The sequence below is a fragment of the Anastrepha ludens genome, chromosome 6 (assembly GCF_028408465.1).
Source record: "Anastrepha ludens isolate Willacy chromosome 6, idAnaLude1.1, whole genome shotgun sequence".
Classification (NCBI taxonomy): Eukaryota; Metazoa; Arthropoda; class Insecta; order Diptera; family Tephritidae; genus Anastrepha; species Anastrepha ludens.
This window is the reverse complement of record NC_071502.1, coordinates 126,568,910-126,586,527: the sequence shown is the minus strand read 5'-3', so window position 1 is coordinate 126,586,527 and position 17,618 is coordinate 126,568,910. Positions and strand designations below refer to the sequence as shown.

The window sequence follows — 17,618 nt, the reverse complement described above, 5'->3', positions numbered from 1 at the left end:
TTGGGCAAATTTTTCTGTGTTAGAAATGTTACGTGAACTTTGATCTAAAAATAGACATTAACCGATACCTCTAAAATGTATTTAAATCAAAATATGAAAACTCTATTTTATTAAAGAACTGTTTATTCAGAAACAATATTACCTATAACTAGTACCACAAAAAAGGTAGCAAGGTTCTACTGACAAAGTTATGTTTTATCGTTGAAATTTTCCGCTATTTCGAAGTATAAAAGTGCCTAAAATGCAATTTTCTTTATTTTGTCATCATTTATCAATTTTAATAATTTCTTGAATATTATTAATATGAACCGTACTTAAAGGTGGATAAAACACCTACTGATTTTCTGGGTAATTAAATAATAAGTTCATATCCAGGCCACTTTTAAGTCCTGTCAGTTGAAAAATCTACATTAACGGATGGACTCGTCAAGGACGGGACTTATCGAGGACGGTCACTCCATCAGCAATTTCAGAAATGTATGGGTAATATCTTATGCTGTTACAACAAATAAGATCTCCGGGTTTTTATCAGAAGCAACCCTGCTACAGAGATGTGATAAAAAGTTCTCTTGTTGGAAACAAACTTTTTTAGAGCAAACTATACATGTAAACATACGACTATATTTTTGGCCTCCAATTTTTTAACTGTCAGTAAGTAGCACCCTGTTCTGTTCTTTTTTTTTTCAAAGTGTATCTCGGTTTAGATACACTTGAGTATTTTTCAATGTAAATGCAACATTACAGAAAAAGTTGATGTGAAAATTATTGCAATATAACAATTTAAAGATTTTCACATAACTATAGCAAACTATTAAAGTGTATGCTAGACAAAGCAGAATATATTCGCCGTTTAAATTGTGTGTGCAAGATTCACCAATATATTAAGTGCTGATGATTGTACAAACATATTAAATGTTTTTGACACAATTTTTATATATTAAATTTGATAAATGTTTTATAAAATATAGTTCAAGTTACCACAAGGTGGGTTATAGTTTTGTTAAACAATTAATAAGTGTTTTGGGATTGACATTCTGATATCGACATTAGTTCTACTACCCCTGTGATATGGACGTGAGAATAATTCTATCGTTCTGCAGTTGCTATTTGTGTCGTATAACCCAAAATACCCAGATGTCATATTAATTATGCACAGAGACTACTTAATAATAAGTCCTGCGATATCAATAGCGAAAACGGATTCTTAGTATTAATATATAGTATTAGTAAATAGTGTCGCGTGTTAACAGTTGGCATACAGGCTTTGTATAATTTTGTTTGTTCTTCATTTAATAATGGAGTGGTGCGACAGTAACCCAAATGTATTTGGGATGGATCTTCAATTTCGGATTGTAAGTCAGTTAAGATTATATGCAAGAGTTTTACCTCCCTATTTTGCGATATTTTCGAGGCTGAATGAGGCCGTTGCTGCGGATATACCATATCTTTTGAAAGTGAGTTAATCAATTTCATACCCAAGGTGGTAACCTCTAACCACCACGAGAAAGATTGGTAATGGCTAAACTATCCAACTGTATGAGTATTAAGTCAACAGCAGGATTAAATTATGACTTCCCAAACAGATTAATCCCCGAGAAGGATTGATAATGGATAATCTATGAAAACTGCATAAGTTTTAAGCCAACGGCAGGATTAAATTATGACTTCCCAAACAGATTAATCCGTAGACTATATTTGCCATATAAAAACCCAAAAGCCCAATATCAGCATGGTGGTGCAACCACAAAGTAAGCACCTCCTAAAATTTTGTGAAGAACTACTACATGTACAAGAAATTGAAGACTTCTCTTTGCACGCTGAAATCTGTAAATAACCTGCGGTAATGTTTTCAATTCTACCAGTATGTTTAGTACTTTGCAGAAACCCAAAAACAATTTTGCTACCAAAAGACTCTTTAGAAGTCCTTCCAAATCGACCACCGGAGCTATCGAGGTTTAGGTTTTCTTCTGGAGTATTTTGCATTACATTCAGTTACGGGCATGAAAATCCTAGCAGTAAAGTATTATGATGTAAAAATTAAGATGTTGGTGATTTAGCCGTTCGACCTACTCTCAATGGCAATAAGTCAATTAAACCACAATCGATTGGAGAAAAGTGAATTGATAAGGAGAGTCCAAATTTACAATTTCTGGCTTCGCCAGTGTGTAGCCAGATTTAGCTTGGAGTCTTGATAAAGGATGATATAGAGAAATGACACATGAACACTGCAACTTTTATTAATTCAATGTTGGGATACCTAAGAGCCGGTATTTAGAGAACTCAAAAAAATAAGAAAAATGTGTTAAGAATAGCTTAAGCTACATCCTCTTAAAACTTAAAAAAACATTGAGTAAATTACAATTTTCAATCTCTATGTAGTAATGTTTACAGTAGTGATACAAAATATTTTAAAATTCATTTATGCTGTGACAATTTCTTAGATCTGCCGACAGTTGATTATACATTTTTAAGCATTTATAGATCTTGATTAAAAGTTTCCGTTTGGCAAAAGGGAAGCTTAAAATTAAACCGCTTATGTTAGTTTACTAATAATATCTGACACAAAACCCGTTGGCTATATATTTATATTTTAAATGTACGAGTGAGAAACAAAAAGTTAAATAGGATGGCTAAAGGAATGTAAGTTAATAAGAAAAATAAGAAAACAGCCTTGAAAAAGCTCGTCATAAAAAACTATCCTCGGAGTCGGCTCAAAATTGTAGGTCCCCCTCCATTTGTGGAGCAATACGCAAGCCACAAATAGGAGGGGGAGTTCAGCCAAACAATACAGATATACATATATGCATACCTATATATAGTACGGCATCACAGTTTTTAAATTTTCAAGAGGCATAGAATAAATGTAAGGTGTACCATAGGAGTACCACAAAAAAAGGTAGCAAGCCACAAATAGGAGGGGAGTTCAGCCAAACAATACAGATACATATATGCATACCTATATATAGTACGGCATCACAGTTTTTAAATTTTCAAGAGGCATAGAATAAATGTAAGGTGCGTATATTGAAAATATACATATAAATAACCGGACAACTATATCTTGATATTCTAAGGTTTTGCCTTGCGGTCGGTGTCTAAATATATAAGATATAAGGCTGGGCTTGCACCGTTGATTGCTTGCTGTGCACCTTGTAGCCATCACAGGTAATCAGCGAGGGGCGACTGTGCAGTTCGTGGGTGTGATGAAAGATAGGGGACGTGGTGCTTCTCTAGTGAGTTCCGGGGAAATAGTAAAGGTTTTAGTTGAAGTTTTTAGGATGGCGGGTGCCTGATGTTAAGAGTCGGCTTGATGCTTACCCTGAGGAGAAGTGCTTGGAGAATCTTTGCTTCATAGAGTTGCTGCAGTGGCAAAAGGTAAAGCGTGGAGAATAGCACACTGAGCAGGTTTAGTTTACTGGGATGGCAGTTGAACCGGCTGCCAAGTGAATGGAACGGCTATTCATGTTGTTGTTGTTGTTGTCGCCGTCATAAAGGATTTCTAAAGGAGTCACAGTCCTTCGCCGGATATAAATCCGTGTCGTTTCGTAACTTAAGGCCGACTGTCGTGGGAACGACAGTTTATGACCATATTTCATTCTCCCACCATATATAATATTAAACACTTCGGTCCAACCTTTGAATGGATTATTAATAATTTTATTTTTCTTTATAGATTTTTGACTGCGATACAGTACTATTATTCACATATCGATGTGTGAACGGACGTAAATAAAAATTAAGCATGAATCAGATTAAAAATATTGGAATATCTGAAAATACAAAACAGCCCAACTTCTCCGGTAATAATGCCACAGTTAAGAGAAATAGCTCTACTGAAATCAATATCAGTTCTACAAAAAAAATTAAGTTAGAAGTGTCAAATAGTACTCTTTGGAATACAGAAGGAACATTAATTAAAAAATCTGGTGGCGACAGCAGCAAGGACGAGCTTAGTAGAACGACGTTCAAAAGGGAATGTATTGCTAAAACATTTCCAAATTTTCAAAACCAAGATTGTGAAATTTCAACAGAAAGAGGAAAAGTACCTTTTAATACCATTAGAAATCTGAGCCGGACTCTGAATAGCTCATCTCCATCGAGCCCTCTTAACGCGGAGGACTATGTTGTTATTGCTTCAAACTTAACGGATTATATTGATGACAAAGATTGTGATAGAAACAATAAAAGGAAGCAAGTTTCCGAAACAAATTGTAGTGTGGTAAATGTTACTGGTTGTAGTCGTAAAGAGATAAATTCCAAATGCTCAGGGCAAATTGACAGCGCTAATTCAGGCCTATCGCCTATAAATCAAGAAGGTAACACGACCGAAATTGATCTAGTTATGTTACCTTCTATACAGGAACAGAAGTCAACTCCACAGTTGCCAAGCAATTCTGATAGCAATGGCCACTCAGGAACGCCTACTCGAATTGTGGCATCCAGTGCTAATATAATGCGCCAAGGCACAGTCACCTACACGCGCATAACAACTGCTGGTACAATATCCACCGGATTACCCTCTAATGCAACTGTATTAAACCGTATGAATATTTCGCCAACTCTGAAGAATCAACAAGTAATGGTGACAACAAAGAAACTTGCGTCTGAAGTTACACAAACAACAGCAAAAGTTTCAATTGGTAATACCACAATATCTGTGCCATTGTTAAAACCTCTCAATTCATCACAACTAATGCATCCAGCAAATTCGGGACACTGCGAGCTACAAAAACAATCGCAAACGACAACGGCAACGTCAGCACAACCACTTTCTACTCAAACTCAAATCAATTTGAGCAAAATACTGAACGCAAAACGGGGTCATAAGGGTAGCCATCCAACAATAGTATCGCTTTCACAGCTTCAAATTAAACCTGTGTCAACAACAAAATTGGTTCAAACTAAGGTTTTTAGTAAGAAACTACCCCAAGTTCAGTGCACTGTAACTACAAATTCGCAGCCTAATTCTGGTCTTGTGACCATTGCTGTTTCTAAAGCTAAACAGAATATTGCGCTAACTCAATCTGGCCAAAAAAAGTCGAATATAAACTTTAAACCAGATTCTGGAGGAACTTTTAATAATGCATTTTTGGATGATGGATCGAGTATACCGGAGAGGAATTTTACCATGGAAAGTGGTGATTTTATAAATGAAAAGGTGGAAAAACAAACGGGCGAATTCAATGTGCTTGATCCAAGTATTTCGCTTAATTTAGGTTCAATAGAAAAACCATTGAAGATAATGTCTCCTGTCACAGACGAAATTGCATTGAATAAAACCACTGCCACTATAAAAAAAGTTTTGAATCCAAACTTAAATATTTTACCTTTGCTAACGCCCCTATCAAAGAATTCAGAGCAACAAGCAAACACGGGCATATATCCAGCAGTTAGCATAATTAGGCAAACTGCGCCACAATTAATTACAACTTCAGCCACAACCACTTGTGTGTCCGTATCAACGAGCGCGTCCGACACTAATTTTCAGACAGATTATCCTGGCACAAAATCGACAAATTTGAATAATCTTTGTGGAAAATTAAACACTACGTCCCTAATTTCGATTCCAAAAAATATTTCTTTAGTTCTATCCAAAAACAATATTAGTCAGCAAGCTAAGGCAACCATAATGTCTTCAAATTCGATTAGAAATACAACCTCAATAGATCAAAAAGTTAAAAAAATTAATTTAACTGTATCAAGTGCGCTTAACGTTGCCGCAGTTAACTCTATGAATGTGACACAGTCATTTAATAACAACAACTCATCCCCTACACCAAACCAATCTCATTCGCAAGAAGTCAACCAGGTTAATAAATCGACAGTTATTTCTGTTGCAGTGCAACCTCATAATTATATAAATTCATCTGATCAAAGCTTATTATCGCGGAAAACCGTTAAAGTCACACCCTACACATTGTCTACATTAGGACACCACTTAGATAAGCGATGCAAGGCAATTGAATCACATGAACAGGATAATCGTCAAAATGCAGAAATTTTACCTGCGAAACGTAGCAAACATGATAATCCAGAAAACACCACAGATATTCTTGAAAGTACAGATAAAAAAGATAGTACGGATAATTCCCACTCCTTAGGAGATGCAAAATCTTTAATAAATATAGACAAACACGGAAATATCGAAATTAATCAGTCATCCATAATAGTTGCAAAATCGGAGGAGTCCAACAATGTTCTGCTTAAGAAACTTCTTCAGAACTCCAGCAGTTCACATAATGTGAATGTTTTGCCAACAAGCGTTCAACATCCATCAACGAGTTCAGCAACGGCTTCAATTTGTAATCAAGTTTTACCTGCTCGTAAAGTTATTAATGTGCGTGCACCTAGTTTGGGTTTAGTAAGTTCCCTGGAAGCACAATTGGCGCGTCCAGTTATACCTCCAGTACCAGCTAATACTTCGACACAGGTTCAGAGTGACATTTCGAAATCACAAAAGAATGATATTCAAGAAGAGTTACTAATTAAAGTAAACAATGAAAACGTTAGCACTCAAAATGATGCGAAGATAAAATCTGTCCAAGTCATTTCAAAAGAAACCTCATTTGTCTCCAATCCAAATATAAGTCCTTTCTTATTGGATGATATACGTCACCCCAAAATATCATTAGCAGGCCAGGCCACGGAGCAGGAATCTACGAATAAAAGCAATCCAATTATTACCTGTGATAAAAACGATACTAACAATAAAACCCATCAAAATAACTCTCATGATACCTCACCAATAGGTAGCAATGGAACCGACTTTAAAGAACGTGGAAATACACAGGAAAATAGATCCCAGTCTAGTCAAGTGTAAGTAAATAAGTTTATCGTTATATTCTATTTTCATGATAAATTACAATACCTGAGTGACTAAGACGGCGTCTTTCGAATTAGCGTGGGTATGTGTTAACTTGACCCTGGAAAAGTTGCTTATATTCAGTTCAATGGGCATTGAATAGTGTATTGTAAGAAAGGCCAAAGTCTTCAATTAATTCTTATTCATTTATTAATAAAAATGGAGGGATAATTTTGGAAGCTATACACCACTCTAACATCTAACTGGCAATATTGCATTTTAAATTTTTAAATAATTAAATAATAATTGCATTTTTAAAATGTTTGTTCAAAAAATAACTTTTATTGCAGTATTTTATTTACCTTTAAAATAATTTAATAGTGTTGCAGCCTTATACCAATATTTTAAGGGATAACACCTATCAAGATAAATCTTTACGTACCCATAGATCGTTTATTACATATTTTTAATCCTTTTAAATATAATTTAATACAAATAATTATATGGCAATACTGTGCAAGGAATATTTTTGATTTAAAGTTATAAAAAATACCAATAATTTGATATCCAATGTGGATATTTACTATTATTTATTTATTCAATAAGTGAAAAAAGGAAGCCAGCTGAATTTAGAAAGAAAAACGTTATTTAAATACAAAATTTCATCGAAATTTCCGAAGTTTTCTAAACTTTTCCTTTCCGAGAAAACAATGCCTAGTTCACGTATAAAAAAAAATAATATGTAATGTATCAAAGTATGTTAGGGAAGCGCTCGATCGACTACTATTATATGTACGATTCGTTAACAAAGCACAAATTATATTTGCACACATTAACAGACATGGTAAAAGTTCTGAACTAATGTAAATAAATAAATCATTGTTGTTTTACATTTTTTTAAAAGAGCTTTTCAAACCGGCCGATTTTCTCTTATTGATTTTCATAAATTGGTATTTTTTCAATCAGATTCTGTGCTAGTATAAAATCCAAACTATATATAAACTATTTCATTTAATTTATTCGAATACACGAATAAAGTCTGATATTTTACAGTGAAGATATATACGAGTAGCATTATTCAAATTTAACACTAATATATAAATATATAATTAAATTAATTATATACATAGGTGGCCTTATTATAAAAAACTTTGAAAACCAACCAAACAGTTATTATTCCAGAAGAAATAATTTTTGTTACGATCTCCCAAAGAACCTCCTTGTGAGTCAAAGGTGCTTGTCATTTATTTACCTTACTAATATTTCTAAAGAAAACATTTAACATTAAATTATAGCTCAGAAAAAGTAAATCCTATGTAAATCCTACAATGAGGACCAATACGAGAAGGGAGTTTGTTTATTACATTTAACCTGGCACTTGATATATTACATTTTTCAAGTTCTTCTGGAGCGTTCGTCTTCCGTAAGCAAGTCAACATTTAGCTCACTACGAAGGTTGCCTTTTACATAGCCCAATAATGAAAACACAGTAAAATAATAATGAAAATGGCTTTATTGTTTTTCAAAATATTCTCCTTGGAAGTCAATACACTTCTACATTCGCTTGAACCAATTTTCAAAGCACTTTTGCCAAGTAGAAGTGGATACCTCCAAAACAAGCTATGTAAAGGTTTCAACAGTTTCTTCAGGCGTTGAAAAATGTTACAGCAGCGTTTCGCAGTGGCCAAAAGTCGAAGTAAGTTGATCGATGCACTTCCGTTTCAATAATCCGAAAAAAAGAACAAATAAAGCTCGTAAGTGAAAACGTTATAGGTATATAAGTTTATGCTAAAAAATATCAACATTTTCGATAAAATTATTGAATTACAGCTCATCACACATAGTGTTGCAAAGGCGTCCCTGTTAAAAGGCAACCCTCGTGCATAGCAAAATATGTTCATAAATTGTACTATATTTAGATATAATTGAAATGAATTTCTTAGATTAAAGTACTTGCAAGGGTTGTATACACAAACCATGAGACAAACAATCATTAAATATTCTACACTATCCAAGTGATTGGACTTATACACAATTTAATTGTGCAATGAATATTTATAATATAACGCAATAACACGCCCTCGCCTACCAAGATTTCTATAATTTCTCACTACAGAAAGGCTACATAAATTATAAAGACAATCGTCGTAGTCATTCCTAAACCAGGTATCTGTTACACCAACTCGTACAACATCAATATTATTTATATACATATATTTATTATATAGCATACATCATTTGTTGTGCGTCATGTTGTTCCATAGATGGAGGGACCTATAGTTATATGCATAGTTACGCCGAAATGGAGATAGTTGTTAGAGAACTTTTTCTTAGGCATAAATACACTCGGAGGTTTGCCATTGTCTGCCGAGAGGTGACTGCTACTTCCCGCAGCGCATTGGCAAGCTCTAATGTACATACATATATGCATCATTCCATAACTTGGCTGGCTCAATATCGGCAAGCGAAAGCAACCTGTTCTTCTTTTTTTTCTCATTCATTTTGTATTTGCTCGATGTATTTCCAAATGGTGTGTGTGTTGATGTTGTTCCAAAACAGGAACAAACACTCTGCCAAGCACCTAACAGAAGTGCACGCACCATTTTTTTTTATTTAGAAAAAAATTTGAAAACTTGAAAGTTATACACAAACATGTCTTACTCACTCATTTGCAGAATTAAATTTTTTCAATATTAATTTTTTGGATTATTTATTTAAATATTTTGACGAATTTTCAGGCACGCAACAATACGTACCGACATCATAAAAGAACAAAATTTAGGTAAAGAGACTACAACCATTTTCTCTTCAAACACAGACAGGAAAGAAGATATTAACACCGAAAATGTCTCAAGCTTTGGAACATCTATTTCGGCGGTAACACCCATTAATGAAAATGGTGGGAACCTCGAAAGTTTGAAGACCGTAAATAAGCCGACAAAAACTTATAAGAGCAATTTATTAGATGCTTCTGGGAAATCAAAAGTACCATCAAAATATGATAACGTCGGGCTAAATGTATGCGTCTCTTCGTCGGTAAACATCAAGTTGGATAATGTTTGTGCAAATGAGAGCAGTTTACTCGCGGAATGTAATGTGCCTGCAACATCTGCCACTCAGAAGGCGATAATCATAGATAAAGATATTGAGTCTAGAAAAAAACGAAAGAGAGAATATCAAAAGCACCGAAGGCAATTGCTTAGCGGCAAGGAGCTTACAGCTAACACAGTCAACTCTACTTCAAGTGTACCTGGATCAAAAAAAAAATCAAGAAAGCTATCTAAAATCGAAGAGGATTATGACAACTTTATTGACAATTTAATGGTCAACTTGAAACAAATGAAACCGCTGCAAGTATTGGAACCTTTATTAAATCGAAATTTCGTTGTTTGCAGTACATATGGTTTAAGTAGTAATCTTCCGCGTGGTGTAAATAGTAAAGAGAACGGTGATATTTTTCTTACTCCTCCGCTTTTGGGAGAATATGGCAATGCACATCGTTCCAATGCAGTCACATTATATGATTCAGGGCCATTTTTTTCATCGGAATGTACTAAAGAAAAACAGTTGTCTACGATACAAAATGATTTTTATGATCAAGAGTTTTTGCCAAATATACGAAATAATTATGATCGGTTTTTACGAATATGGGGTATTATAAAAGAGCGTAATATTGAATCTTCAGAAATTATTACTAACAGTAACGCTGACATTGCGACCTCGATGGGAGACAAAATCAATCGGTTGTCGTTACACCAATTCATTTATCCTGGCTTAGTAGTCATGAATAAAAATAGTGATCATTATATTGACCGAATGTCTCCAAGTGTGCCGTTTATCGAACCAACATTTAATGCCAAAAAAAGCTGCTATGTAAAGTCGTTAAACAACATTGATGATATTGAAAATCTAAAGCAAGTTATCACACCAGGAAGCGATACTAGGTAAATTATTTTAAATTTTTAGAAACTTTTTTAATAATTATTAAAAATAACAACTATTAACCGGGTTTAAATTAAGCTCCTGCTGAAAAAATCAGCGATTAAAAAGTCACAGGGAGCCAAGGCGTTAACTAGTTAATATATTTGCATGTTTTTTTCGGTAACTTGAAACCACCGCCAGTGCACAATGGCTTAGAGCTCATATTTAATACGAACGATTCGTATCTCTTATGAAGCGTGATCGATTATTCTTGAATTCGAATACGATAATTTGCTTTAAGGGGTTCATTTGAAACTATATTTCGTTTCGATACCTCTATTCGTACCTAAATTATTGAATTATAGTCACAAGGAATACTAAGGTAATACATCGATATCTATATATTATATAATTGGCGCGTACACCCTTTCTGGGTGTTTGGCCGAGCTCCTCCTCCTATTTCTGGCATGCGTCTTGATGTTGTTCCACAAATGGAGGGGCCTGCAGTTTCAAGCCGATTTCGAACGGCAAACATTTTTTTTGAGGAGTTTTTTCATGGCAGAAATACACTCGGAGGTTTACCATTGCCTGCCGAGGGGCGACCGCTATTCGACAAATGTTTTTCTTCATTTTGGTGTTTCACCGAGATTCGAACCAACGTTCTCTCTGTGAATTCCGAATGGTAATCACGCACCAACCCATTCGGCTACGGCCGCCGCCGTTCCTTTAATGTCAAAACGCATCATACTTTTGTGTGAGCTTTTGAGAAAATATAGTTTATTTAAAAAAATACGAAAAAATTAATATAGAATCTTTTTTTTTGCGAAAATTCGTCCAATTTAAATATAATTTCATTAAAAATCAATTCCTCAATTACCTTTCTTTTGAAACACCATAGGTTCTTCGGTTTTGATTCTACTTAAAAAAACTTTCTTTGAACCACCTACATACGTCGGCCACACGCATCATTCCCAACGCTTAAAAAAAGCACAACTCCAGAGTATACCTATTTCGTAACTTTAAGTATGATGCAAACAAAGATGTGATAATAAACTTCTTATATTTTATTGGATCAAAGACTTTCAAAACAGCAACCTTAGATTCTGTTGGGCGGCTAAGACAGTAGATCAAGAAGAAAAATAAATATTAATAAGGGAGCATAGAAGTAAAAAGAGTTTAGAGCACTTAGTGCCGTTGTTTCGAATTATTTTTTAATCAGATATTTCAATTGAGTTCATGCAAAAAATTTCATTTGAGAAAAAACTGGAGTGATACTAGTTTTGCTAATTGACGCAAATTGGAAATGCCCAATGAAGCCAAGTTTTCCTCCACCTGGTCTTTCCAATGTATCGCAACCCATATTGCACACTTTCAAAGCTGATACATTTCTGTCCATTCGTACGCGATGGGGAAAACCAGCAGAATTGCCGTTGTTGTTGTTGTTGTTGTAGCAGCATAAACATTCCCCATACTTACATACGGGGAATCCTGCTGGAGTGACAGTCCTCGGCCGGATATAAATCCGGGTCGTTTTGGTAACGTAGAACCGACTATTGTACAGCTCATAGAGCTCCTCATCCAATTGTCTTCGGTTTTCGCCAGCGCTAACGTTCAAAATCTTCCCCAAGACCTTTCCTTCGAGAACTCCAAGAGTCGTTTTCATTATCCATGCTTCAGGGCCATACACCACTATGTCTTTTAAGAATCGACTATTTTCGATGCAATTCAATATACGTTTCATACTTTAAGGAGTAATTGAATAAACCGAATAGTTGGTATATTATCGTTCTGATCATTTATTCTGATAGCTTACTCGAAGTAAATTGAACTGAATGAAACGAAAAATTAACAAATATAAATTTTTAGCTACAAAAATTCATAGAGTAACAAAAATATTAAAATTTTTTATTTCTAGGACGAAATGTGATGATAGTAACAACCGAGTTGTTACATTATCGTTACAATTATCTGCTGTTAATAATATATTTGGTGTACTGAAGGACTTGGCTAATTTATTGCATATACCGGCGCTTTCAATGTATAAAATTATTGATGCACCATCATTTAACTTATGTAAAGACTTTTCACCCAAGAACAATAATAAGTTAACAGTTAAAAGTCAAATAAGTTTTCAGCAAGATGTCATCTGTGGTAGAAAGAGAGTATGTTACAATTGTGGTGCCTTCGTTTCAGAGGCTGGAAATCAAGCTTTTAAAGTTCCTTTCTGTGATATTAAAGGAATATCCAATTCCACTTTGTCTCCGAATTTGCCGCCAATGAAGTTGAAATTCTGTGGTAAATACTGTTATGAACAATTTCAATGTCCTAATAAAACACAGTTTGCAAATTTGGCATCAAACATGGAAGAAATACAAACGAATGTTGAAAAGAAATGTAGTAACGAAAACACGAATGTAAACAGGACTGGTGGAAAACAAAGTATTACTATTAAAAAGCCCGAAACTAAAGCTTGCAGCTATAAACACTATAATGCCGAATGTTTTAAAGAATTACAAAAGATTATTCATGTTTCTGAAAATGAAGCGAATGAAGCTCAAATCTATATAAATGATCGAGGTATGGATGAAAACTGCGAAAAAAGTGGATTTGCTAGCTGCATCTTAAACAGCAACTTTGAAGATATGCGTCAATGCGTTTTTTGTTACCAACGCGGGGACGGTGTAGCCAATGGGCCTTCACGACTATTGAATTTCGATATCGATAAATGGGTATGTTTATGTGTCCATTTTATTTTTTTGTAGATACATACGTGTGCACATATGTATTGTATGTACATGTTTATAAATGCTTAGAAAAATATTTGGCATCTACAAACTTTTGAATATGAACACAGTGTTACGTGCGATCTATAGCACGTTATTTGCCAGAGTTGGTTGGTCAGTTGGTCGATTATCATTTTATATACATTTATTTATTGGTACTATTATTTTATACCCGCGCACTTGTTTCCAAGAGTTTACAATTTTCGTCCACATAGCGGTTGTAAATAACATTATAAAATAATCGAGCTACATGTATATCAAAATCGCCAGAATGATAAGAGTAGCACGATGACTCAAACAAAAATTAATATATGTATTTCCCTGTAACTTGGACACATATTACCCTTTGTCCAAGGTAGTTTGGTATTGAAAATGGGCGCAATCGGTCAATAACCTCTTCCACCTCCTACTTTTTTTATTTTAAGGCTAAATTTCGGTCCGTCCCTGCGATGTTACAAGCCATAGCTCTCATTGTCTATGGATTTGTTTGATTCCAAAAATTAACAGCCAACCCAAATTAAATTTTACAAAAATGTGTACGGGTATATAAAGTTCGATCCGGACCGAATTTAGCCTTCCTTACTGGTTTTATTTTAGAACCAAGTAAATGATGCTTCAGACAAAGTAGTTTATTACTGTATTGACAAAATACTACTTAAGAAAACAACACCTAGTATCTGAGCTTTCTGTGACTATTCCAGGTTCATTTAAACTGTGCGCTATGGTCCAGCGAAGTTTATGAGACTATAAGTGGAGGGCTTATGAACTTTCCGGCAGCTTTACAGGTAGGCCTTAATCAGTCGTGTAGTGGCTGCCAACAACTAGGTGCCACCGTGCGATGCTTCAAAAACCGATGCACCCAAGTTTTCCACTTGCCCTGTGCAATAAGGGAGCACTGTGTTTTCTACAAAAACAAAACAATACATTGCCAGCAGCATGCAAATCGATTAGAAAAGGAGAACGAGCTGACATCTCTTATAGTTCAGAGAAGAGTTTTTGTTGAACGAGATGAAAATCGGCAAGTGGCGACTGTTATGCATCACTCAGAATTGACAAATTTACTTCGTGTCGGTACCTTAACATTTTTGAATATTGGACAATTACTTCCACATCAATTAGAAGCCTTTCATAATATGGATCACATATATCCTGTAGGATACAAAGTCGTAAGTAAATTAGTCAAATTCCATATTAAATGTGTTCGATTGTAATACTTTCTATATTGAATTGAATTATATTTAAACATACACATTTTTCAGATTCGTTTTTATTGGTCAATGAAAAGGTCGAATCGACGCTGTCGGTATATATGCTCCATAGCGGAGGTTGCTAGTCGCCCCGAATTTCGAATTCAAGTTCAAGAACCCGGAAATGAAATCGAATTGCGCGATTCTTCCCCGAATGCTGTATGGAAACAGATTTTAGCACCAATTGCATTAATGCGCAAAAACAATAAAGTTGTACAACTTTTCCCCCAATTTATTTCCGGTGAAGACTTGTTTGGATTAACAGAGCCATCTGTAGTTCGGATCATAGAGAGTTTACCGGGCATAGAAACCTTAACGAACTATCGCTTTAAATATGGTCGTAATCCCCTTTTAGAGTTACCGCTTGCAATAAACCCCAGTGGATCTGCACGAACCGAGCCAAAACAGCGGCAAATTCTTGCTTGGAGAAAACCTCATACGCAACGAACTGGCTCAACCGCAAACCAACGTATGGCAAATTCTACAACATCTACTATAGCTGGAGAAATAGCCTGCCCCTATAGTAAGCAATTTGTCCACTCAAAGAGCTCGCAATATAAAAAAATGAAACAGGAGTGGAGAAACAATGTATATTTGGCAAGGTATACAGAAATTTATTAATTCGCCGCTTTATTTACTTTATTATAATGTATATGATTAAATTCTAGATCGAAAATACAAGGGCTTGGTTTATACGCTGCTCGTGATATAGAAAAACACACCATGATAATAGAGTACATTGGTGAAGTGATTCGCACCGAAGTGTCAGAAATTCGCGAGAAACAATATGAAGCAAAGGTAATTGACTTATTTTTTATAAAACTATACTATATATTCATACAAGGATTAAATAATTAATAGTGTAGCGTATCCACAAAATTTGAAAGGATTAGAGCGAACTTCTTCTCCCCCAATTTTTGGCACTTGTCTCATGGTTGCTCTACAAATATGCATTCTGGAGCTTGACATACCTAGTTGAGGTTGTATAAAAGCAATTAGCAGTTAATAGTCAAATAAAAAAATTACCTTAAGTTAAAGAACAAACACAACTACTTCACTAATAGTTACAGCCATTTCAAATGAAACTGCTGCAGCACGGTATAAAACTGAAACAAAAAATAATAATTTAAATAAATTCTTTACGAATCCCACTAAAAGGTAGATGTTTCGCGAATGTTCATGATTCGTCACAATACCTAACTGATTTTCAAACAGTTGATCTATATTGGATATTCAAAGTGATTTGTGTTGAAATATGGTATGCTCTTATTTATCTGCCCATTTGTGTAGTTTTGTAGACGCTGAGCTTCTCCTACAACTTGTGCTGTGTGGCTTGAGGTTATTCCACAGAATAGCTTTATGCCGCCTCCGATGAGCAAATTGTTTTTATGAAAAGCATTTCGTGATATTTATCAGTTAATGATCTTTTTAAGTTCTTTGTTCCGGTTCCACTAATACTTTAAAGGATAACATTTGCAGATACATTATTATTATTGTTATTGCTTTGCAATATTATTTTAAGGAATTGTTGAATTTTTCGGGCGATAATTTTACCAGAAACTATGTATTTGTTTGCTTATCAGAACCGAGGAATTTATATGTTTCGTTTGGATGAAGATAGAGTTGTTGATGCTACGTTATCTGGAGGATTAGCTCGTTATATCAATCACGCCTGCAATCCGAATTGTGTAACTGAGACTGTTGATGTTGATCGTGAGCTGCGAATTATCATATTTGCTAAGCGAAGGATTAACAGAGGAGAAGAGGTAACTAGTTTTATGATAACAGATCAAGAATACATATGGCTAATATTTTTTTTTCTAGCTGTCGTATGATTATAAATTTGATATCGAAGACGATGCTCATAAGATATCTTGCATGTGTGGTGCCGCGAATTGTAGAAAATGGATGAACTGAGCCGCTATTTTTATTGTAGTGAACTATATTAAGAAAACTCATATCAATATTATATAAATTAAGGAGTAAAAAATATTAGTGATAACTAATATTAAGCGAATATATTTAATATCTTCTTCGTTATATATGTATAATCATGTAATGTTATATAATATTAAATTAAAGTTGCGTGGAATTCTATATCCCTGCAGAATAACAAGAATAAATAGTTTTAAATTGTAAAATTGCCTTTGCTTTTGACAAATACAAACTATCAGCTAACCATATGTTTTTAGCACGTAATATGGGTACAAAATATTAGCTTACGGCTACTAGAATGCATTTCTTCACATAACTCAAAAATATAATGCTTACCGTTATCTTTCTCACCGTTTGGTATATTTGGACATAACACTACCATATATGAAACTAACGAAGCAATTAAAAATAATGATAAAGAGTGTTCTGTCTTATAATGTTTACCGAATACCGAATTTTAAAATTAACGAACTTTGTCTAAGTACTCCTAATATACTATATTTTTATTTATTTTTTGTAACTGAACTGGGATCCCCATGTACAGTAAAAGTACTATAATTTTTGATCCACGAAAATGCTACTAAAATTTATAATAACCAAATAAGCTTAAACACACTTGAAATACTACCAATATTAAAATTCTTAAAGATTCCATAAAATGTAACATTTTTGTACTTGCTTTCGTTTTTTACGAAAATCGCTTTAAATAAACGTAAAGTATGATGAATTTCATTGGGTTACTCCCATTCAAATTTTTTAATTGGATAAGTAAAGGGTTTTCCAATATTTTGATATTCAAAGAAAAATGCTATTTATTAATAATAAATGATCGGATGTTTATTTCATTATAACGAGGAAGGTATGATGTTAATAGTGGAAAATAACATCAGGCAAATGACCACCACGGCCACGCTTACAGGACAATATCCT

At 34.3% G+C, this 17,618-nt stretch overlaps 1 protein-coding gene and 1 long non-coding RNA gene across 2 annotated transcripts; one reads left to right on the top strand and one right to left on the bottom strand.

Annotated features, from left to right (window-relative positions):
- The first annotated feature begins 703 nt into the window (after nucleotides 1–703).
- Nucleotides 704–17,317, top strand: LOC128865738 (histone-lysine N-methyltransferase trr). The gene is made up of 9 exons (XM_054106043.1): nucleotides 704–984; nucleotides 3,674–6,816; nucleotides 9,541–10,746; nucleotides 12,639–13,452; nucleotides 14,208–14,672; nucleotides 14,766–15,355; nucleotides 15,422–15,551; nucleotides 16,337–16,519; nucleotides 16,578–17,317. Exons 2-9 carry the CDS (start codon nucleotides 3,743–3,745, stop codon nucleotides 16,668–16,670), a joined length of 6,555 nt encoding a protein of 2,184 aa, XP_053962018.1. The 5' UTR covers nucleotides 704–984; nucleotides 3,674–3,742; the 3' UTR covers nucleotides 16,671–17,317.
- LOC128865743 (uncharacterized) lies at nucleotides 15,545–16,343 on the bottom strand. The gene is made up of 3 exons (XR_008454893.1): nucleotides 15,950–16,343; nucleotides 15,780–15,859; nucleotides 15,545–15,724 (listed from the first exon to the last, which is right to left on the bottom strand). It is a non-coding gene; the product is annotated as an uncharacterized LOC128865743 (long non-coding RNA).
- Nucleotides 17,318–17,618: the final 301 nt, after the last annotated feature.